This window comes from Ambystoma mexicanum, chromosome 2p (assembly GCF_040938575.1).
Source record: "Ambystoma mexicanum isolate Mex_15411 chromosome 2p, UKY_AmexF1_1, whole genome shotgun sequence".
Lineage (NCBI taxonomy): Eukaryota > Metazoa > Chordata > Amphibia > Caudata > Ambystomatidae > Ambystoma > Ambystoma mexicanum.
Genome location: NC_090923.1, coordinates 463,091,555 through 463,116,558, shown reverse-complemented (window position 1 = coordinate 463,116,558; position 25,004 = coordinate 463,091,555). Strand labels below are relative to the sequence as shown.

General features: G+C 41.9%; 1 protein-coding gene across 18 annotated transcripts in view; it reads left to right on the top strand.

Annotated features, from left to right (window-relative positions):
* FOXP1 (forkhead box P1) overlaps window positions 1-25,004 on the top strand; it is a 1,926,958-nt gene that overhangs the window by 1,791,101 nt on the left and 110,853 nt on the right. For 16 of the 18 annotated variants that reach the window (XM_069643824.1, XM_069643831.1, XM_069643823.1 and 13 more), the window contains 2 exons: window positions 3,263-3,452; window positions 9,744-9,945. In XM_069643824.1, coding sequence (XP_069499925.1) covers window positions 3,263-3,452; window positions 9,744-9,945 — 392 coding nt within the window. The remainder of the gene's footprint in view (window positions 1-3,262; window positions 3,453-9,743; window positions 9,946-25,004) is intronic. The other 2 variants (XM_069643828.1, XM_069643826.1) reach the window with 1 other exon arrangement.

The window sequence follows — 25,004 nt, the reverse complement described above, 5'->3', positions numbered from 1 at the left end:
AAAAAGTAAGTCCCATTCCCAATGGCCGTATTTTATATAGAGTAAAAATGCCTTAGCTTCAAACAGAATGTCTTTTGCAATGAACGCTTGTTTGCACCTAGTAATGTATGCACATTGAAAGATTTGTATTTTACATCTTCGGGTCAGGCAGTAGTAACAGATTTTTCCTGTAGCACTACGTGCACCAATGCTTGCACAATACATACACATTGAGTGGTGTGAGTGAAAGCAAGGGGACAAGCTCCTGTGTGTTGGTTTTCTCTTTTTGATGGGAGTATTTGCCTATTTTTGGGAGTGAAAGTTGCTGAGACACTTCAAACATGTTTCAAACAGATCTTCCTTTTTGCAATCTAGATCTATGGTCCACCGTAATGGATCTGCACACACTAAAGCTGTTGCAAGTGATTCCTTTTCGCCCTCGTACATCATCTGATCCCTGTGTTAGTGGTATTTCACCCACTTTCCCATCCTCGGCAGGCTAAGGTCTGGGTACTTCATGCAGGGGCGGGCACACAACACCAAATTTCTGTCAATCCAGGCACTGTAAGACCACGACACTGGTGATTTGGTATATTATAGAAGACTTGTAACCTAATGCAACAAGCTGCTGGAACTACGGGAAACTTCTCTTTAAATGAAGGGCACATCTATAGGATGTGGATTAAATACACTGCTGCCTTTAGGACAAGTTTATGTGATTCGAAAGTTATTTTGCTGTGGAAGAAGAAAGTCTATTATTATGAATTGCAGTTGAAATTCAAGGTTTGTAACCTTGAATCTTTCAGAAAATGGGGCACTCGCCCATCCTATTTCCTCCAGTGAATTCAGTCTGTATATAGACTCCACCTTTCAGTGCTGGAGGGAGCCACGAGGAAACATGTTGTGCAGTATAGGCTGCCCAGTGGCAGACCTGCCTACCATTTGGCAGCCCATATCAATAATTGTCCTCATGCCGACGTTGCAGTCTAGCAAGAATGCTATTTGGAGGATTCATGCATTGACTTTTTTTTTTATTGGCTTAAGACACTTGTCGTTGAATCTTTGTTGACTGGTGTGGTCCGATTAGTATTGTGTTTGGAAAATACTGCATGGATAAAAAGTGTAGAAATGGGAAAGGCAGTTGGAGTCTATTACAATTGAGAAGATAGTTTCAAGTTGTGTGACGAGTAGAAGTCCATACTGAGTAAAACGGTGGCTAGCGCTTGAATGGGAGGTGTACGAACTCTGGGGTGATCACTTTGTGGTTCTGACTTATCTGAACTTAATTTGGTTGAGGCATTGCATGCCATTCGGTGTTGGGAAGTGTTTTGCAAGTATATCTTTATACTGGAGCCCTGATACTAGCATTTCAGTAATTATTGTTTTAAAAGGTGTTTCCGGCCATAACACTAGCTCTTCCTCACCAATCCACTTTAAAACAAAAATATTGCTCCCCTGCTCGGTTTTGCTGTTGCATTTTATTCTGAAAATGATCAGCTTGAACATGTTTTCTCCATAAACCGGCTTTTGAGGCTTGTTGAGCATGATGCCTTCGCGTGAAAATGCATTGCTGCTGCAGGGAATTCTGGGAGGCATTCTTGTTGGATTTAGTTGTCCTTCTGCTAAGGAGAATGGTTTGTCCAGGGAAAAACCTTTTTGATAGGAAACTGAAACTAAGAGGACAAACTTTGCTAGTGCCACTGCAAAAGCGTGAGTTCAACTTATCATGCTGATAAAATCAACACAATGATAAAAGCAACCCCCCCCCAATTATCTTTAAAATGTGATGTTGATTCTTTTGCATTGCCTTTTTGTGCTGCAATGAATTGAAGGATGTAATTGCATGTTTTAATAGCATGAGTCAATACTCCTAAACTACCATTTATTTCTCCTGCTAATCAATTATTGTTGGGGATTTGCCTTGCACTTAGGCCACAATTAATGCTTGCTTCATGGCGCTGGTCAGTCATTCCTCCTGTAGAGTTGCTGGCACCTTAGGGGGATGTTGGTAATGTCTTTCTATGCATTGTTCTCCTGTGTATTATCTCTTCTATCGCTGTGATAATTGCAGAGGAAGTCTACGTTCAGATTTGTTGGCTCGCTCGACGAGCTGCGGGACATGGCTCCCTGTGCCTGTTTTTTTACACTGCACAAGTTATTGTTCCACCGACAACTGTCTGTAAGACATTTGTAGCAGAATTCAAAGCACTGTGGAAGGCCACTAATACCCCGAGAGGAGTGTCTCGCCGGAGTCGTGCGCGGGCATCTGTAGCTTGAAGTTCTGCACACATTAAGCGCTCCCGTCTAGAATAAGATGTTGTTTGCTAAATTATGAATGTGTGTAATTAAAATCTAGTGGCTGTTTCCATGAAAGATTTACAATGTTATTTCATCGTTTGTCATGGCTAATTAACAATATTAGATGAAGTTTTTCTTCTCCAAAGGTCTGATTTTTTTCTCATTTATTTGTGTCAGAAGTGATAAACAGAGTGCTTAAAAAGCCACTCTGTGTTAAGGCATTGAAAGGCGCTCAGTTTGGCTCTGGAAAACAACGTGGCTCCAACCCCATTCGGGGACCTTCCAGTACATGTACAGAAGCCCGCAGTGCGTGCATTAGCGTGGACAAGCATAGTTTAGAGAATGTAATCTCATGAAATTAGGCACTCACTTTTTTGTGGAGTCTTTGAACAGTACATACTGTGGCTAGCTTTATGAAACGGAGTTGCAACATCCAGTCTCACACATTGCAGAATGTGGATGGGCTTCCATTTTATGTCTGATTAGGTCCTGTGAAGGGAGGCAGACCGGTTCAGCCCCTGCTATGTTCTTGCACGCTGTATGTCCCACATTAGGTTATATGCCACGTATGAGTTCCGGGAGTGACCAGAGCAGTAAATGTGTCCATCACTGGCCACCGTCATAGGACGGCCCCTTGTCAGTTGGGGATGCAATACTATCCTCCTACAAATGGTATGTACATGACCTGTTTTGTGACAAAACATTTCAATGACTTGTAAGTGAAGCAAGCACGTGCTTTTGCAATTTGATCATAAATCGAATCAAAGAACCTATTATGGGTTGATAATCTCACAGGTTAAGTGCTTACCTTTGGCGTGGGGCAAGCTTGCATTAAAAGTTCAAAAGTGGGTGGAATGAATTGTGAGGTGGTGTATCAACACCTGATTATTATTCAACTTGGTGGCTCTCATTTATTACTGTGCCAAACTATTTGTACAATGAGCTACAGTTGTGCTTTATTTGTTTGTGTATTATTTTGTAACAGCAGCACCAGCATCAGCAGCAACAGCAGCAGCAGCAGCAGCAGCAAGTGGCCACCCAGCAGTTGGCCTTCCAGCAGCAACTCTTACAGATGCAGCAATTGCAGCAACAACACCTTCTCACTCTACAGCGCCAGGGCCTGCTAACGATTCAGCCCGGACAGTCTACCCTTCCGCTCCAATCTCTTTCTCAAGGTATGTGGAGAAAATACAACTGCCTTGCGGTTTAGCCCTTGACATTTCCCGTTCAGCACCTCTTCTTGTCAATGCATGAAATTCCACATTTTCTTTTGATCTTATTTTGTTCTTTTTTGCTTGTTGATTTTTTTCCATCAAATAATTTTGTGAAGATCTGCTGCTGAAAAGAGCTACTTGTCAACGTAAACACACGGGGGATAACCATGCACTTGGGCGCAATTTTTGAACTTGAGAAATGTTATGAATTGCAACAAACACCTTTCAGATGCATCACACTACAGGTGCCTGGTTACAGACACTCGTCTTTCCTTTTACCATAGACAATGCCATTACTGTATGCACACAGTACCCGACTGAGCGTTGTGATGCGTGAAGTGTATTGGGCGCAATAACCTAATGGTGACACCGACACTTAATGACTATTTATCACTACAAACCTTACGAAGAACCAAATTCAAAACCCCTAAATGGTGTACATTTCTGTGTGATATCTGGACTCGGGAGGATAGCTCGGGGGCAACGTGCTCTCTCTACTTGGGAGCAACACAGGTTCGATTCCCGGGTCCACGCTTAGAAACCTCAGGGTATTAAGCGCATTATAAATAGTCAATTACAATTACAATTACTCCTAGATGCCCAGGTAACTTGCCGGTAACCCCCATTGCTCTGCATTCTTCTCCCCCACATCACGTTCCAACTTCATGTTATTAATGACTGTGATTAGGAAGAGGGGCACGGTGGTAATGGCTGCTGTCAGCACACAGTGCTAGACAGTAATTTGTTTGCTTTTAAACCCTACAACTGGACCTGTGAGAAGTAACTTAAAAATTCAGGACAGGCACAATAAAAACGTTTTGTTTTTAAAACCACACTGTATAGAATAAAACCGGTGCCATTATGAGGTTTAAATCAACTTTTCTGCTTACTGGCGCATGGTCACCTGGGCATTGCGGGACAAGGGCAAACAAGGTTGAACAGATCTTCCACTAAGCCTCTGATAGCCAGGTTTGGAAAATTGAGTTCCACCAAGTGTGATCTGTCACCTGTCCCCAGAACATACATTTTTAAGTCTGCGCCAGCAATTTCCGTTTTAATGATGAGGTGGGGAGACGGTAGTAATAATAAAAATGCACCATACATAAAAATCATTGATAAGTGACACTTTATTCAATCGACAGACCTAGTCCCTACAACCTTTTAGAAATGCAAACAAACCAAGAATTTGCTTCGAAGTCTGTAAAGGCCGATGCAATTGGAAAAATCTGATTGCTCACGTCGGAATCGTGCGCCGTATGAGATGCATTGCAAGTGTTGCTAAAGAGCAATGCAAGAATTCTATTTTGCGCCACATAATTAGCACATCCTCTAATGTTATAATCACATAATCATTGCTATTTTTCATGTTGACAAATGCATAATCTTGTTGCATCTCTCCCTAAAGAACACACTAGATTATTATTATTTTTTTTTAATGTAACCCTTTTTCCCATTCCTTTTTTTTATCACACATTGTTCTGGCTTTCCAAATCGCACACGCTGGTTAAGGTTTTTCTCCAGCAATAGAGATGTGCGAACCCTGCTTTAGACCTAGGCATTTGCATCCAGTAGCCAATCGAGGCATAGACCAGACATGGTGTAATCTCCTTTCCTTGCACACCTCTTCTGGCACCTGTGCCTTGTTGAGAAATATCATTGCACTTTGGCATCTGTTGCCAACTGGACCATCATCTCTGTTAGTTTTCATCCAGTCCATTCCTGTTGTGTGAAGTCCCAGATGTATGTGAAATGGGATTCGTGCATAAAAAAAGTAAGCCATACTGCCAGCAGAATGGTTGTATTTCATAGTCGCAGTTTTGAATCCTGCATGGACAACCCCGCTTTGCATCCTCCTATGTTCATTGGCTCTGTTAAGCTCCCTTAATAATTGTATTCTAGCAGTTGGTAGTGGGAGGAATTGGACATGAAGCACTGTGTTACAATGTATTTACTTTCTAGAGTTCTTCTGTATAGTCGACTTAGAATACTTGTTTTTTTCCCTCTGGATGCTGTGATTTATTGAAGGGCACAGTTTTCTGTTCAGCGTTTGTGCCATTCCAAAGCTTATTTTTTAATCTGAGTTGTATACATAAAAATAAGTATTTAGTTGTATGACATCTCGTGCATGTTGGCGAGAACAGAGGCTCCTATTCCCTATTGTTTCATTTGAGTAAACATTGGTGTTGGGGTCAGCCCCACTCGCAGGTAATCGTTAGCGTGGAGACATTCTTGCCAAGCATATTGGTTAAAAATATAACCAACTAATTTTATTTTAATCAGAAAAGGAACTTTTTACATTTGACTCAAATAACTTGTTCCGAGGATCCCATATTTTTCCATATCTGTTCTTACTTTGCTATATCTGTAAATTATGAACACCCATGGTATTTTAATATCTTTCAAGGAGGATTGTCAGTAAGGACTGACTGTTTTTGTTAACAGTCTTGGAAAGGGGGGGGTGGAGGTTATTGGTCTGTCGTGCAATAATTTGCTCCTCTTTGATATGCAAACGATCCACAGTGAATATATAAAAATCCTATCAGACTCATTTCACAGTTCTTAACCACTCAGATTCTCTGGAGTCTATCGCCTCATTAGACCACTGCTCTCCGACGCTGGCGTAATTAAAATCTTTAACAGTTTAGCAAAGTAAAGATGCTGGGCTGATCACGTTGAGATGATTATCTGTCCGTTGTGTTCCAAATGACAAAAATAAATCAAATTTAGACCTTTCCGTTACTTATTATATTTATCAAGTGAACATAGCGAAGATTATTTTTATTTTTGGGCTGCTACGTCATTTGATTTGCTGGAATGCAAACCTGGAATGCAAGCCTACTCCTGCTGTAAAATGGTTCGAAAAATGCTTTTTTTCTTAATAGACGCGGAGCACCCATTATATACACGTGTTTTTTCCAAAACGGTATTGAGAATGACCATCTCTTTTTTGTTGTGAAATATTTAAAAAGCTGCACTTGATGCTAGTGGATATGCAAATGCCCCCTTCTTAAACTGCCTTAAACTGTTCCCTTTACTTTTACCTCACTGGATATAATGCTTTAAATTGAAATGTATAATCTTTTTTCACGCTAACCCTACACAAGGCTGTTTTAATTATAGCCAGTTTGTAGTTTCATGCGTTTAAGTCCCTGAATAACCTCTTGATACATTGGGACCTTCGTCCAACCAAGTTACTTCAACTGTTCCATTACTTAATTTGAACTTCCTGAATGCTCCGAGGGTCTCTTGCTTGTTCATCAGTGCTCTTCAACTTACTTGCCATTCTTGCTCCAGTGCAGTCTAGTGCAGCATTGATTTGAGACACCAGTGAATGCAGAACGGAGAAAGACCAGCTCCCCAACCCCGTAGTTGTCATATTTGTGTGGACTGTACTGTTTTCCCTTAATATTTGCCCACCTGCACTTTGAGGGATTGGAGCTTCAGAACGGTGCCTTGTGGGTCTGTTTTCATTTCTCTGTATGCCCGGGGTGCGGAGTGGATATGTCCCCTCAAAATATTCTGTATCTTAAAGTACTACAATAAGAATAATTGCACTGAATGTGGGTCATTACGACCCGGGCGCAAAGGGATACTGGGCACCGGTAATGACACTGGTGCCGGTAATCCCTTTGTGCCTTATTCCGAGGTCCCTTTGCGGGTCCTCCCTTAATACCAAGTTTTAGCAGGCGTTAAGGACGGGACCCGCAAAGGGATACCTGGGTCAATAACGGTACCGCAATTTGCGGTACCTTTATTGCCGCCTTTCCCCTTCCCATTGAGCCCTATGGGGGCTCAAATGGGAATGGCATTTCAAATGGGGACTTATCGGTTCCGCAAAGGGCAAAATGGACCGGTAAGTCCCCATACCACCACGTTGGTGGCGGTACCAGTATTGGTGCAAGTCATGGCGCTAATAGCGCCATGACTAGCACCAACCTCGGAATGAGGGCCAATGTATTCTTTATTCTCTGCACACGCTTTTCGTGCTGATTTAGTGTATTGCTTAATATAATAATGCAACTTAAAATGTGGCCGGTGCTATCTAGACATGACCTATTTCAATGCACCGTCCTTATTCACAAAAAAGTACGAGGAAAATTCAGGAAATACATGTCAGTTTCTCAGGCTTGCACTTGAAACCTTCTGAACGATTGACAAAGCTAAATCTGGAGCTGCCTGGAGCATCCCTGTAATGCCTTTTGAGCACATTGCTCTAAATTCTCTGCTCAGATGAGCATTCCAGAGAAGGTCCAGGCATCTCCAGATTTGCTCCAGCTGTATGTTTTGTTAACCATGTTTAAGATAGCGGATGCAAATCTGTGAGGCCCTCGCGCATCTTATAATGTGCTCCAGTTAAAATCCTTTTGAGTTAGAGCTTGTAAGTAGATCAAATCTTGATGAGCAAAGTATGCTGTGGTTGTTGTTTCACAACATGTGAAACAAAAAAACCTGCCCTTCTTGCAGTACAAAAGTGGTGTTCAGACATTCTAGTCCTGCCGTCCATCATGGCATCCTATCAAAGCCACTTGTTTGTAATGTTTCGGAGCCGATTTCTTTTTTTTGGTCAGTTTTAAAGAGCCATTCGTTTTGATCCAAGCCATGACAGTTATAACCGTGTGTCTTTTAGATAAAGTTGCATAGATTTCCCCCTCACCAGACACATTTATCAACTAATCAATCGCTCCCAGAAATCGAAATTGATGAAAGATGTGTGTTAATGAAATAATTTGACTGTTAACATTTTTAAAGCATTTAAATTCTCATATAATTACGGCGGTGGCACAGTAAGACCACCTTCTGCAAGTTTACAAGGCCCAGGCCAGGCCCAGGCCAGGCCAGGGGACAATCAATAATGGGGTCCTGAAAAGAAACTTGGGACTTGCAGCAGGAACATCCACGGTTTTGATCCACTAGAAAATGGGCTTACCCTTTGCCCTTATGCCTGTTCTGTATTGGATTAGACTGTGGAGTAGAGCTTGTTAATTTGAAAGAAGCTGTTATTGGCCTTTTGGGTCAACCAGTAGAGGGGGTCATCTGTGAAGTGCTCTCTGCATGTTAAAACCTGGTTGTGTGAGCTAGGTCGTAATGACCTTTGGTACTTTCCAGCTGAAATTGAGGGTGATAAGTCAAAAGTCAAAGTAGGCTACTGGTAGAAAATCGATCATGACTGCAGAGTACAGATTTGACTTCTTCTGCCATGAGAACCTATTGGGAAAGTAAGAGTTGAAAGGAATATGTTACCAAGGCTTTTACACTCGCTGTAAATAACTTTTAAATCTATCTGGTATTCTACCAGTGCGCAATGTTTGGAAGGCTAATGAAACAAACACATGGCCGGATAGGCCGGATAGGGTGGAACCCTTGGAACATTACTTACTGGTCTGTCCCCTGTATAATTCATACAGAACGGTTTACCTGAAACCAAGATTTTGAGAGTTTGACAGAAGCTCATCTAGAGAAGCCATGCTGCTTTGTAGGGGGACTGGTAATGTAGGAAAATGTGTTTAGAGCTTGGATAAAAAGATCTGTCTATTTAACATCCTTTCCATGGGGGAAAGTCCTTGTCGGACCTTAAAATGAATGTATTATTTATGCAGACAATTGGGCTAATTTCTATACTTATTTTATGTGCAATGTATTGGAAATGTGTATGCTGATCCTGATGGAATATTTTTTAGATTGTATTTTCATAGATTTTACTATGTATTGCGTTGTATTTGTATTTTGCTGTTTTTATGCTGACTTTTATGGCGTGCTGCTGAAACAAAGTATTTCTGACTGCCTGAAAAGCATTTGCAGGAAGACAATGTTAATTCCCAATTTATGTCTCAACGTGGTTCATAGAAAAAAGGTATTTAATAGCAATGGTGTTTATCATAATTTAAAATATAAACATACACATTAGTCATTTTATGACGTGCGCTGCCTTTCTGATCAGACATAAGTGAGGCTTCAGATAATAAAAGGGTCTTGTAACCTCACCAAATTGTGTCTTTCAATCGTCACTGGGAGGTATGGGAATAGGAGTGTTATAAGTACCCTGTTTATGATTAAAGAATATTGCTGCTAGACGACCACTCGTTGCTGAGTCATTTCATCCAAATACATTAATTGCTCCTCTATTTTAGTACATCACTTGATTAAAAAGACTGGGGAACACTAGGTTTTGTTTACAGACTGCGATTTAATTAATGTTTGAAGAGGGCTGAATTAGCTGTTAATTGATTTAATTATCCAATTTGTGTGTTTCAGGCATGATTCCAACAGATCTGCAGCAGCTCTGGAAAGAAGTGACGGCCGCTCACAATGCCGAAGAGTCCACATGTCATAACCACAGCAGCACTTTGGACCTCTCTAATACATGTGTCTCCTCCTCTGCACCCTCCAAGTCCTCGTTACTCCTAAACCCGCACGCGTCCACAAATGGGCAACTCCTTACTCCAAAGAGGGAAAGGTAAGGGATCCACCACGATGGAGACTGTGCGCAGCTCACAGAATATCCATTGCTTCAATTGGGGCGTAGCACATTCTGGAAACGGGGACGTTTCTTGCACCGCAAATGCTTGATTGCATATTAGCCAAAATTATGTAGGCTGAAATTGCATGAAGAAGGGTTATTGTTACTGCAATTTAAACATGCACTGATTGTGTTGGTAGGTTTGTGAATTAGTTTGTAGGATTGCATGCAGTAGGAACCTATTTCAGATGTTTGTATATGCGTTGTTTTCTATGGACTATGCAAAAGGTCACTTGTGATCTTCAGTGGTGGATTGCGTACAATGGAGTCCTACTACAATTGTGAATAGCAAACCTGAATTTAAACATGTTATTGGGTACTTTGCTTGAAAGAGGTCATTTTATGATGGCATGTTGCAAACATGGAGCATGTCGTCACACAGTTTGTGAATTTGATATCCTTAAACCAACGGAAGGTATGGATTTCAACAGAGTGTCCAGAACAAACTGTTAACTGGCAAAAATGATTGTGTCAAACAGTTCTACAAGTCAACTGAACTAAAAGCGCTAATCTTCACATTAGCTAAGACTCATTGCTCGCAGGGGAGGTGTCGATTTTTTAAAACGCGTATTTTCTTTTATATTTACGGCTCACAAGGGAATACCAAGGATACAAATGAATTAGTCTCTTTGTGCCCAAGCAAGGGGCCTCTTGGCATATGTTTGCTCTGCAGTTTAATCTGCACTCTGCACTCGGCACTCTAGTGAAGTATTGGGTAGAATGGGCCACGTGTTGTCACAACCCCATATTCCCTATGTAAGGAATACATCATGAAGGCAAGGGTGCTCAGGGTGAGGTCGCATCAATTCTTGCCTACCCTTAAAACTCCAGAGTTACCTTCTACTATACCACAGAAGTTGCATAAAGTCCCTATGGCAATCCCACTAACTCCATGCAAAAAGAAACCATGTTTTATCTTATTATTTTGAACAGTATTTTCCCCATCAGATCCCCAAACGCGGGTGTACATGTGGGGTGGAGAGAAACAGGCGCGTTTGCCTGATAAATGACTAATGCAAAGGTATCACACCCCATCATTGAGCCGAAAGGTGTATTTCCTCAGTGGTGCACATCTGTGGTGGAGCAACTGTTTGTTTGCAGGATGATGCATTAAAAATCGTATATTTTCATGATTTGCATGCATACCACAGTGAGCTACCAGAACAGTAGAGAAGTTGCATTTCAAAACTTTTAGCAGTGTTCTCAGGGTGGTGTTGGGATAAATGCCTAAGGGACTAACCGGAACAAGACTACGTTTCTGTATTGGAGCCAACAAAGCAAAATGGAGTCAGGATGTGTTGAACAGTCCTTTTAGGTACGTAATGTGCTAGTCTTATGGTGCTCCTTATGTATCTGGAGTATATTGCTCCTGTTCAGTCAATGGGACCCCTAATGGGTTTCTTAATTCTTCCAGTCTGCTTATAAGGGTAATAGGGAAAATGCCTATGGGACCTAGTGGTGTGTCTATCGTATTCTTAATTTGAAAATGTTGAAACGAAATGCGTCAAAATGTAAGGTTTCGGGATTATTCCTCTTATACAGAAACCTCTGGGTACGGATGCCTTTTCTTAACCCAGCCCAAGGATTATAGCACCAAGCACACTAATAGTAATTCATCTAGTATGATATGCCATGCTCCTTTGCTGGATATGGTGCTCACATTTTCCTTCAGGAATGTAGCAGCTGTCGGTCCCAATTGATCAGGGACCTAGTGCTCAGATCATTCTGTAGCAGTCGCAGATATGGCAGGGTTGTTCGGCTTCGTAGCCTCCCTGGTTTCCAAGCTCCTTCTGTCCTCTATATCTATATACGTCCTTTAATCCTTTTCCAGCCCCTGGGCTCCCCTGCAACTTCCTTGTAGTTCTTACCAAACTGGCTGCTCCCATGCTTTTGGCTGACTTTCTTTCCCCGCTGTATTGGCTTTTTATAGGCGCACACCTCACACTATGATCTCATGTCCTCTGCTTGGGTGCTCTCCTGGTCCAGTCACCTTCATTTGCCCTTGCTGATGCAGGTTTGATGTGCACCAGGCCTTTAAAAGTCTTAGCAGCTATTGTATTAGAAGACACAGGTTGTGCCTTCCATTCTTGTCTCGTCAATGGGCCATGTCTTTGCTTTCAATCTCGGGAATACGTTTCTGTTTTGGATGAGTGGTCGTGGGGATCCCTCCGGGCCTATGGGATACTGCAGAGTGGCTTGGTGTGCTTCTCTGTTTTGTGTATATATGTCTTCTGTCCTTTCTTCTGGGGAATAGGACCCATCATTTCCATTGAAGGAGGCATATTGTCCAGAAGTTGTTTTGCTAAGGATTTGCAGGAATTAAGTAAAGACATCCCCGTGCACAGAGGGCATCCTATTTATAGAAATGTTCTTTCTCTTTCGTGCATTATATTGAATGTTGCAGTGAAATGAAGATCCTTCCTCAGAGGGAGTGTGTTGTTGAAAGAAATGTCAGAAATATACATTGTTGTTTTTCTGTCTGCATTTGAAGTGGGAATGTTCAGAATGCAGTCAATACAAGTAGTTTGTGACTGCACTCTGATCTTTCTGATTGGCGTAAAGGAGTTTAATAGTTTCCATGTGCTAATGTCAGGTATTCACTTTCCCAAGATCAAACTCTATATCGCTGATGGGTCACCTTTTTTATATAGTTTTTTTAGTGTGGTCAGTTAACTGGTTTAGCCTGCATCACGTCATCTAACCAAATGTAATTGGCGCCCTTATTAAATGGCTCAAGTAAAGTAATGAAGGTCCTTGAGGCTCAAACCCAGCACACTTGGCTGCTCACTTACCCCAGGTCTGGGTGTTTTAACATTTTTCGGTGCTCCAATTATGTAGCTATAATGCATGGTTGAATGCTTATATGCTTCGGAACTGTGCCTGCTGTGGGCAGGACATGTATGGGCATGTGCTTTCACCACTGTTTAATGACAAGGATACACGCATCCATGAAAGGAGAGACCACATCTTGCATGGTTGATGTATCCGGGATATTTAGAGGTCAAAATAGTAGTGAGCTGTTGTGGACCATTTTGGTTGATAAAAATTGATATACGAAAAATTCGCTCTGAAGTGCAGTAAATATTTTTTTTAATTATTCATCTCATTACATTTCTATTGATCCGATGAAATGTTGTTGCATTATGAAAGTTCACAAATGTTGGATGAAAGTGGTGTGCTGTTGCCTTTTTAAAACTTGCTTCTGGGAGCGGCAGAACTGTATGGTACACAAGAGCATATCATGGGCCTGATGGCCTAGAACAGCCTTTGTCCCTCATACTGGAGGATAGCCATGCTGAGGCTGTGCTGATCTATGTATTTAGGCAGTGAGGTAGTTGGTGGTCTGAAAAGGGCGTCTTTAGAGGTTGCCTTGTTTAGGTAAGAAATGCCTGCATGGTCTTGTGTGCCACCCTATGACTGCGTGAGCTAAATACCTCTTAGCTTGTATGTGGTTGTCCACCCTGACCATAGTCGAAGGACCCACGCCCACTATCCTGCTGCTCCTTTCCTCCTATAGGAGAGCAAGAAAGCAGGTAGGCACATAGTGGTTACTACTGCGTTTAGCGAAGCACAATCTCTAATATATTTTTGCACTGATTTCTGTGTTTCGTCAAGGACACCTCGATGTTAGTTTCGAAAATCCTATGTGGTATTGCTAATATTTTAGATTGCTACTTTGTATTTATTTATTAAAGCCTCATAATCCTTTAAACGTGCAACTTAAAACCCTGTTTTAATGAACTTTGATACCATGTATTTACATTGTGAATTGGTGATGTGCATTTGGCTAGTTCAGAACCTATATAATGACACTAAATGCATGCAACCAGGCACTTGCTCTGAACTGCGTCTGAGCAACTCCACTCTTCTTTTTTTTTGTACATGAGTGCAGTAGTGTAAAACAGAACGACTCGACAGGTGATCGTGTCCCTTATTCCATATTTTGAGGTGTGATTCTTTCAGTCCCTTCAGTTTACTCTTTCCAAATAATGAGGCCTGTCCCACATAAATATCCAATCTTGCCTCTTTACTGTGGTCCATTTTTTAAATGTATTTTTTTAACTATTTTGCAACTGGAATTGTGCCTATAGCACAGCACGCCACCGTTTCCAATCGGTATTGGGAACAGGAACCAAACAGTGTGTACAATTAGGCAATAATAACTCTTAGTCATCCGTGTCACACCACCCTAACCCACCTTTGCTTTAACTTTTCTAACCACACTGGTGGTCGCAAAGTATGGTGAGGCCGCTTGATAAAGGCAAGGGCAGGGCCCTTGCATACCTAGTGTATTCATGAAGCAAAAAGGGGAGTCCTTTGCCATGACCCGAATTCTCCAATTAACTGCTGTAGTATTGTCCCAAAGTTGCTACTGTGAGAACCCACTACATTTTGCTTTGAATGGGAGTGTGGTAACCCCTTATCACAACAATGGTTTAGTTTATCCTTGTTTACTAGTGTACAATTTAATTGAAGAAAAAATCGAGTTGGTCTTAATGATTAATAAAGGGGAATTAAACAGTTGTCTTCCTTCACAACAACGTAACCTGTTCTACAAATTGTAGCAGAACTGAAAATAAATCTTTTTGATGTCAGGGCAACATTCTGCTTTTTCAAGACTACTGTTCCCACGGGTAAAAATAAAGCAACTCCTGATTTCGTCCAACAGAACACCTGTGAGCATGACCTGTTCTTGTCTGAATCCTCTTCCCCAGCCTCTTCCTACTTGGAAATGTAATGTTTTGGGCAAGACTAGGTCCAGCCAATGTCTGCCCACCCAGCCCCTACTGTTATTGGTCAAAAGTCTGGAAAAAGGCACATTTCTTTTGCGCAGGAGCTGCTGAAAACATCTCCCTATTTCGCCAGACTGTGTGCTTTAAAAATGTTCCATCCGCATGCACAGAATTCTACTATCAGGAGCTGTGATGGCGGCTGCATCTTGATTTCTGGTGCTTGTTCTGATGGTTTCATGCTGAGAGTGGGGTCGGTCTGCTGCTGTTCAATATGGATAATGTTTCCATAAGCAAAAAGTGCCATTTATCTCGGTGGTTCTGGGGCATCAACAATCCCCCCCCTCCCTCTGCCCCAGGAAAGCTTGTGGAGTTGGGCATGCGATACACTTCAGAGTTCAGCAGTTGCCGCTTACGCTGGATCAATTGGCGACTGAAATCCTGACATCGCAACATTGAAATGCAAAGTCTGGAGGTCAAGCTCAGATCGTTCGTCATGTGCTGGTTGTGTAAGAAAAACTCCCTATTTGCAATGAATGACATGTCTTCGCATTCATTCACAGAGTCGCACTCCTGTGTTTCTGATTGAAGCGCATATTGATGAACACACATTTAGTACAGTAGGCCACCTCGTTTACTTGGATGCTCCCGAAGAGCCTGCAATGGTGCAGACGTGCCATGCAGTTGTGTTGTCATAGTATTGGATGCTGATGACTTGGGCCATAGAGCCAGTCTGCATGTTACCACAGAATTGGGAGCTTGAGACCAGACCTCTGGATTGGACCTGTGCCCGCCATTGTATTCAAAGCCAGCTGTGAGCGTCGGCTGCCATGCCTCTCCTCCCCGCTAGGTGCATGTCATCCATTTGCTGCAGCGTGATTGAATTACATCTTCATCCATGAGTAGAGCAAGAAGCTACACAAAGGAGGGAGATGCACTTAAGGATTTAGTTACAATCTTGTCCGGCATTGTGGTGCCTGCCATGATTTTGATGACACTCTAAACTCTTGTTTTGATGCGCTGCCCTCCACTGCCTTGGGAAGGGGCACATGTCTGAAATGGAGGTCAATCGGAAAAGCCTCATTAAGTGCAGGAACAAAACAGCCTGGGAAGCGTGCTTTAGAATTAATCTGATCAGTGATGTACATTCATACACCCAAGGAGTAAATGACACCATGGTCTCCATGCCAATATTCAAATGGCATGTGGGCGTGTGGTCTCCCCAGCCCTCAATTATGTAGAAAATAAAGGAATGCGCACATATTAGGAGGCCGAATATTTATTGTATCCCTCTGTCAAGTTATTGCGTATGTTCGATGGTCATAATAATAGTTGGAAAAATAGATCATATTAATAACTGGCAATTATTCCTTCATGGTATAAACATAACTGATCATTTACTTATTTTTTTAGTAATTAAAATGCTACATGTGCATTCTGCACACCATATTAATGCACAAAGTAAACTGCATCATCTTACAATGCATAACATTGAGTTTCTTTGATGGGAATATTACATGTACAGCTCCTATCTTGGCCTTTGTGAGTAAGATGCTTAAAATGTTTACAGGGATGTGGGGCAGAGTTACGAAAGATCTTTTCTCGAATATCCATCAATGAGATCGCCGTGTTTCTTCCTTGTGAACGAGTGCACAATTTGCCCAACCATTTGCTGAGGCTTCACCAGAAGCAGTAGTAACACTGCAGTTTGATGCACAGCAGTCTGTGGAGGAGATGAATAATCAGATTTGGCAGGACACAACTACTTTCCGCTTTAATTTTCCCAACAGGGAGAAGTGTAATCCAATCCCTCGGTGGCAAGAAGGCAAAAATACAGTTGGGAACAGCTTGAAAGCGACACCGACTAGCCAGTTTGCTGGGTTAAGATATATTTATCAACATCTAATTGAAGGACATGATTTGCAAGATTAATGCTAGAGCTTGAATAAAACTTATTTAGACAGTCATGTTCTATTACACTATTTCTGAGGCATGTGAATCTGCTAGGATTCACATGTCATGCATGGGTTGCCATCTATTGATTAGTGCACAATATTAAATCTTGTTTAGTCCCAACGTAGAAAATAAATGGGTGTTGACAACAGCATTCATGTCCTTGTATGCCTATGTTATGCATGCAGGTCTCCATATTGCTGCTCAAGTTGAGGTTGGTGGGTGGGGGTGGAGGGGAGACACAGCCAGCCCAAATCACAGGTTAGGAGCGAACCCAGAGATGGGATTTAAACCACAAGAGGATTTAACTACAGATTCCCAAGGAGGAGAGCTAAGAGATTAAAGTAATGTTGTCGACAGTGTGGAAGCCTGCAGATAAATCTAGAAGAATTAGAATAGAATAGTTTATTGTGGCGTGTGGTTACAAGGACGTTCGAAACATGTGCGGTTTCCCTGGAATGAGTGGGCCAAAAGCTCGATTGGAGTGGTGGAAGAAGAGTGTAGGTGCAAATAGGAAGATATCTTGTGTGTAGATAATTTTCTCCCGAAGCTTTGATGAGAAGAGAAGAAGAGTGATGGGGTCAAAAAACGAAGGAAGAGAGGAGTCGAGGTATTTTTTGGAATTGAAATAATAGTGAGGGAGAAAGGTTGATTAGTGGTGAGGTAAGAGATAATCTGGGGTTTACCAAAGGATTGGGGTAGTCAGTCTGTAGGGGAGTCAGTGGGAGGCAACGGGTTAGGAAGCGGGCAGTATCCAGGTCTGTAAGGGGAGAAGGCAGAACGAGACTGGTAAGAGAGCAGAAAGGATGGTGCGATCTGTGATTTGTGGAGATGGGGGTGTGTAAAAGCAGAGTGAAGAGTAGTGACCTTGGAAGTAAAATACTCTGCAAGGTTGGAAGCAGATAGAGAAGAAGATAGAGTAGAATCAGGACATGTGGCGAGGCTATTGAGCTGGAAATGTCAATGGGGATCATGAGATAGGGAAGGAGTAAAATAAGAAAAGTATTGCTTTTTAATGGCAAGCAGAAAAGAGTCCTATGAGGAGTGAAGAGATTTTTGGGGGGTTGGGTCTTTTTCCAGCAGTGTTCGACCTTTCGGAGGGAGAACCAAACAGATAAGAGCAGTGGGGCTGAGGGGGTTTACGGGAGGGGTTAAAAGGTTGTGCCAGATAAAGAGTTAAGAGTAGAAGAGAGGTGGTTGCTAAATCAGCAGAAGGCTGTGAAAATAGTTGGAGAGATTGAAGAGAGGGTCTAGGGGAAGTTAAGGAGGAACTATCAAAGGAACTGACAGTTTTCCTTTTAACAGACCCCCAGAGCCGACACAGTATGCGAGGTGATGAAACTGTTCATAACGATGCCATCTTCTGTTTATACAGTCACTTCCGAAATGACGTCCTGTCCTTAGAGTGGTGGAACCCCAAAAACCTGCTAAAGGAATGTCCATTTGCATGTCCTGCTGTGCAAGTGACCATCACAACTGACTCCTCCATGAGCGGGTGTGGAGCGCACTGCAGGTCTTTCAAAGTCAAGAGCTAGTGTACTTCCCAGGAGGTACAGTTACATATCCAGATCTTCAATATTTTGAAGCTCATGACTTTTTGCCTAGTGTTGTGCAGCGTGCAGACATAGATACAAGGGAAAGGTGTTCTCATAAAGATAGGCAAGTTTCACATAAAATGGGGGCGCAGGGCATTCTGTTCCCGACACTATCTCACAGCAAGTATGATTTACCGCTGATGTCTAAAGAGGAAAACCTTCATGCAAGCACATCATGTTCCAGGGATGGTTGGACGTTCCCTGAGACCGTGAAACAGCAGCAGCCAACAGGTTCTCCAGGAACACAAGTGGGAACAGAGAACAAGTCACTCAAAATAATGTCATGATGTGGTGTAGTTCAGCCATAGGCATGCACAAAATACCAAACCTTTGCATCCAGGAGCACTGGAAACTGGATCACTAGGCAATGCACTGTGGTTGTGACATATATGCTTACACTTTCTCTGTCCTCCCCATGCACAACTTGACTCCTCTAATACACAGGAAAGTTTAAACGTCACTACACAAGGGAACGACTCTTATACTAATCACACTAACATGGGTGAGACTAGTGTGGTATCTGCATTTAATATGCATGGCGGTAGAGCCACCTCTAAAGCTGCTGTTAACTCATGAGCTGCTAAAACATAAATATTATCTGATCCCCCACCCAAATCCAAAGTGCCTGAATTTGGCAGCCTTGCCCCCAAGGTCTTAGTTTTCTATTTGCAACTACCGCAAGCATGCAAACAAAAAACACTAACATGTTACTTTGATAAATTAAAATCGTTTGTCAGCTGGTGTAGCAAACGCAGAATTAACCCAGTTGAATGGACAGCATCTAGCTGCTTCACCTACTGGACTCTGGACAACTGTTATTTCTCTGAAGGTGCATTTGGCAGTGTTAGTCGCTTACAACATCTCATAACGTAAGATCTCTGGTGGAATTTTGCAATCACCAGTCACTAACTCAGCACTTTTCTGAGATTTAAACACTGGTACATAGGTTAATGGGACCACCGTTTGCAACTTTTGGGAAAATGTACACTTGGCGAGCATGTACCTCCCCTCCTCAAGAATGGTGGACAAGCCTTTTGTAGCTACACAGTAGGATAAGGTGGTATTTCTTATTGTCACCAGAATACATATTTAAGTTTCATGAAAGCCATCAAGATTTTTTCAGGAGCTCCACACGAGGGTAGACATAGGTTTGCATTTACTGGCTGTTCAGAAGGCTTTCACGTTCTACGTGGATGGAACTAAGGAAGTGTGACAAATAAGCCAGTTTTTACAATTGTTTGCCTCAGTACAAGGGGATGCCCCATATGAAAATCATGCATTGCAAGGTGGGTTGCACGCTGTATCCAAGAATCATACACCTTTGCACCAAAAACATTGCCTTTTGTACCAAAAGCACACTTCACACAAGGAAATGCGGCTACGCTTGTGTTCTTTGAAAACATTGCCCTAGACACAATATGCATGACCGCAATATGGAGTTCAACATACATCTTCAGAAAGTAATATGGAGTTCAACACACATCTTCAGAAAGTAATATGGAGTTCAACACACATCTTCAGAAAGTACTGTTAGTTATTCAAACTATAGCGGATTTGCATGTAGGTCCATCTGGGTTACATATATTTTCACCAGTATCAGCTACATGTTGAAGGCTGCAGCCCACAATGCTTTGTAATCTATGCATCACATGTGAATTCAAACAGACATACACATCTAAACAGATTCACAAGCCCCAGAAGAGAACCGTTGCTTAGACTGTGATAGTCTTTCTAGAGCTTTCTAGAGCTTGTATCATTTTAGTTTCATGCACCCCTCAAACCTCCCCACTGCATAATACGCAGGTAGTGGAGACAAAAACATTTATTTTAATTTGATACTTTAATGTGTTTTAGTCAATGACTATACCCATAAAGGAAAAATAAAGCAATAAAATACAAAGACATCCAAAACAGAAATGTATATACATACAACATAATGTATTACAGTGCACACATTTAATAAAATTGCAAATTGACAGAGTTTACAGATATTACAATGTTCAAGATTTGTAATTTAAAAAAAAAAGAAATGTAAGAGATTTACGGATTATTAATACCATAAAACTATTAGGATTTACAAGGGGAGGGGCCCAATTTGATGTGATTGAAGAAGACATCAGAGATACCCAAAGCAGCAGATTACAAATAGTTTGTATCCATTGTGTCGGGACCGTGTGCCATAGGAAACGGTAATATAGTGGTTTAATGATGTTTTCTCTAATTCTGTTTGCATATTTACTCTTTAATATATTCGGTTTCTATTCCCCTCTCCCCAACCCCATCACTTCATCCCATGTTAACTTGCCAGGCTCAAATTATGTTTTCAGGTCACCATGAGCAACAGTTGCCCAAATGATAGTGATCCATGCTATAGTGTAATTTATCATTATTTAGATTCAGGCAGCGGAGCCAAAAGGTGCTTCTGCTGATTGAAGACAAATCATGGACATATCCAACCAAGTTGTATGTGATAGCTTAGGAAGGGCATTCAGTTAGGACATGCATTCAGTTAGGACATGCTTCTCAGTCTCCAAACAACCTTAATTTTTACAGTCACAGCAAAATCGTTCACACTGCTTAATTTTCCTTGCCGGTCCTATATTAGCCAGCACTGGCAACCTATTTATCCGAAGGAGTGACACAAACCTACAAAGATTTCTTGAGGGGTATAACATAAGGTAACGCTGCGCAACTCCCGGGGTATATAATGCATGTATGATGTGAACTGGTATGATTTCAACTTCTGGAGGTGTGTGTGATCATTTATCCTGTCCCAATCTATCATTTTGATTTTAAACTTCTTTTGGAGCTTCCAATATCCAAGCTCCAAATATGGTAGCCAGTGAATTATTCCAAACTGGTCCAGAATGGACTTGACATATAAAGCCCGTCAATTTTAGAAATGGGCACTGTGGTTCAGTTAGAGCCTTTATGTATACCAGGCCACCCCTTATCATGATCAATGTTTCCATTGAGCAAAAATCAATTTCAAGGCGTATTACCTCAATTGGGATACAGGATGGTTACCCTAAAATTTGTCACTAAAAACTGGCCTCTAACTTGTAAAGGGCATATCCATAAGCACCAAGTCATCGGAATAGGCCAAGTAATTTATATGTGTCGATGCTACCTTAAGCGTGCATGTTTCCAGCCCCAGTAGACATTCTGGAAGGTTTGCCAGGTACATATTAAACAGAAATGGTGCCAGAACACACCCCTGCTTGACTCCCCTAGGGTTCGCCATGGGTCAAGAAATAGGTCGAGACAACGTCCCCTCATTATCTAGCTTGACCTGTACAGTACTATTAGTGTGGAGCAGTTTTACAATGTATAATAAGACTGGTGGGCATCCCATTGCTTCAAGTCTTGCCCGAAGTCTCACCCTAGGGACCAGGTCAAAAGCAGAGGTGAAGTCCACAAAAAACAGGTACACGCCATGACCACCTTTTTTGTCTTTGTGCCCTCAATCAGCAGGTCCATGCACCTAAGGTTATAGAGCAGCCTGGACGAAAGCCCGTCTGGAATCGGTCCCAAATGTTATTGGCATCAGTCCCTTTTTGTGAACTGCCTAGTATTAAGGAGGTAAACAGTTTCCCAGAAACATCCAGCATAGCTACTAGGCGATAGCTTGTGACCATCATCCCATCGCCTTTCTTAAAGACTGAAACTAGTATTGCTGTTAGCCATGATGCCGGGACCCTGCCTTCTCTCATCAGTTTCCCAAACAATATTTCTAGAATTATTGCAGAGTTTTCCGGGGAACTCTTTAATATTACCACTGCTAACCCATCTGGGCCTGGAGATTTGGAAGGCTTAAGATTCTTAATTTTAAGTGCTACATCTTCCCAGTCGGTCCTAAAATGACCATCTCACTAATTAATTCCCTCGAGGTTAGTCTGTTCAGTTAACTTTGTTTGTACATGGCCAATCCATTGCGCTTCGCTCAACGGATTGACCACTTTTTCACAAACTTTCCCCTTAGCTGCACCCAGAGCCTTCCAAATCTTCCTTCCCCGAACACAGCACTCTAGTCATCTTTTGCCACCCTTTGTTTTTTAAAGAATAGTGCCACCATCTGACACAAATTCTATACTGGTTTTTGATGATCCTAATTTGTGAGAAAGCGTTTAGGTTACAGTTCTTATTTTTCACTTTACGGATGTCCCGTCTCATTTCTCTTTTTCAGTCTCTAAACCTTTTGTCATACTGGTGGTGCTTGTCAGTATCAAGTGATGCGCATGAGTTTTTGCTCTGTGGGGCCTTTAATACAATAACTGAAATCCGCTTCTCTATCTCTTCTACCGTCATGTTAGCCAGGTCCACAAATACTTGATGTTTAACGGTATATACGTAGTTATTAACCCACTGGATATTGTTCGCTGACCGGTTTACCCGGTTGCTAGCATGATTTACTTGTAGCTCTCCAGCAGGTGAATAAGTACTAGTAGTGGCATTTAATGCAACCTCTAAGGTTATAATGGCATGATCACTCCTTTTATTAAACTGTGTCCTCATTTGCATAATGTGTTGCATTAAGGTTGAATTAGCAAATAGATAATCTAGAGTAGCTTGTTTTTTGCCTACCCTCCACATACTTTTGCCAGGAGTGTCACTCATTGTGCGCCCATTAACCATATGCAGGCTCCAATCGCTCAATGAATTTAACCATTTATTACCTTGTGCATTTCGCTTAGGGTGGGACATTTTAGATTCACTGACAACATTACCAAAGGAAGTGATACTGTAAGGACATATGCGTTGGGCATTAATGCCTCCCCAAACAAGAATAAGGCTGTCATTATTTTCTCACTGCTAGCCAGAGAAGACATTAAGAAATGCATTTAGAATCTCGTCAGTTTGCATTCCTCCGGTGGCGGGGGGGGGGGGGGGGGGGGGTCATATAAGCAGGCAGCCAATAAACGTGTTTCAGTATATCTCAATTTAACTGTGATTTCTACCACAGGGATATATGATCCAAACACTCAGTGGACATAGTTCTAAGCAGTGTCAGGGGATGCTTCACGCCAATCAAGGGCCCCCCATATGGGCGCCCATGAGTCCCATTTTTTGCGAACACCTGGCAGATGTCAAAACCATCAACAGCCAACATCCAAGTCTCTTGAAGCATAAACGGATGGTTTGCTGCTAGACCCCAGAAGGTGGGTAAACCCCCCGGGTATTCCATGATGAGGGCAGTCTTTCATTGATCTTTAATAGTTATTACTGGGAGCGCTGCTGCCAGCCATCTTAGTAGTCTCTGGATCTCATCAGTGTTTGCCTCTCCTTCCAATCCCTCTTTCAGCTTTTGCTTTATAGGGAGGTTGTTAAGAGAGGATCTATTTCCGTTTATCAGCAGATCGGACTCAGGGGTTTCAGGGTCCCCATCTAGTTTCAGACCAATCTTACATAATTGTCTTTCATAGGTACAAATCGGAGTGGTTGAGTCAAGGACCTTTCAGTGTATTTGGGATACATTTGCATCAGGGCTTTTAAAGGGCTCCACAAAGTCGGCTTTCAGATATTAAAACTCTCAGAGATGGAATTTGGTGTATAATGTTCAAGAATGCTGAGCGATTCACCCACTTGTTTCTCTGCTGTTGTTACATTCTTTAAATTGTGTTAATAGCTACATCCAGATCTGGCTTGCCGTCTGTTTGCACCATAGAATGACTGGCGCAGCTTGTGGGTCATGATTCATGCTTCTCTTTACTCCATTTGGGGTTGAGTAAATATGTTTCCTTCCTTCATCTGGCTTATGTCCTGTTTTCCTCATCTGCCACAGACTCGACGTCTGAGTCGTTGCTGTCCATTGACTCTTGTCCAATCTCCTTTTCTGGGGCGCACACTTCTTGCGGGCTCTTTTAGCACTCGAACCAGAGACAAAATAATAGGTGTGTAGTTTAGGGCATTGTATACAGTTTCTAATGTATATATCTGTAGATCTGTTTGACACATTGGTTTATCACTTATAATAATCTTCAACGTAACCATCGCACCTCATGAAAACAGTGACTCTTGCTACATAATGTCTACATGTAGTATAAGAATATGTCTGGAACATGTCTGTCTACGCTTATTGTTTACTTTGCAAGTGAACATCTTGTAATACTCCAGACCAAATACTAGATAGCAGATCATGCATAGCCTGTAACACTGAACAAATACAAGGTCCGGATTCTGTAGTGTTTAAGATGGACTCTCCATAGAAGAACACTTTTGTGCGGTTCAATGACACAAAAACATGTATGACACTGAATGCGTTTGGAATAATGTCAATTTCATGAAACGGTTGCCCTTCCCATGCAAACTCCAGTAGGGTCAGCGGATTAATCTGCAAACTTGGGCAAGAGCAAAATATGTTTCTCCTTCACAAAATCTTTATTTTAAAGTTGTATTTTCATAAACCGCTTCAATATATCTTTCTATCTTGAACATGCAATGAAATAAAACAAACATTTCACCATCACCTGACCAACTCTTCACGCCCCCTCCCCCAACAGAACATTTTAAATCTAAAAATCCAATTGTACTCAACAAAAATAGTGGTTGTGTCTGTTATGTACCTAGAGCAGTCTTTCAACTAGAATCCAGATAATTGCATCCCATAATTGAATGCACACAATGGGAAATCTAGACCACTAGTCAGCAGGTTTTTGCACGTTTTCTTCTTCTGTCGCGATTATCAGTTCATAAGTTGCTGAGGTACAGAGCTGATCAC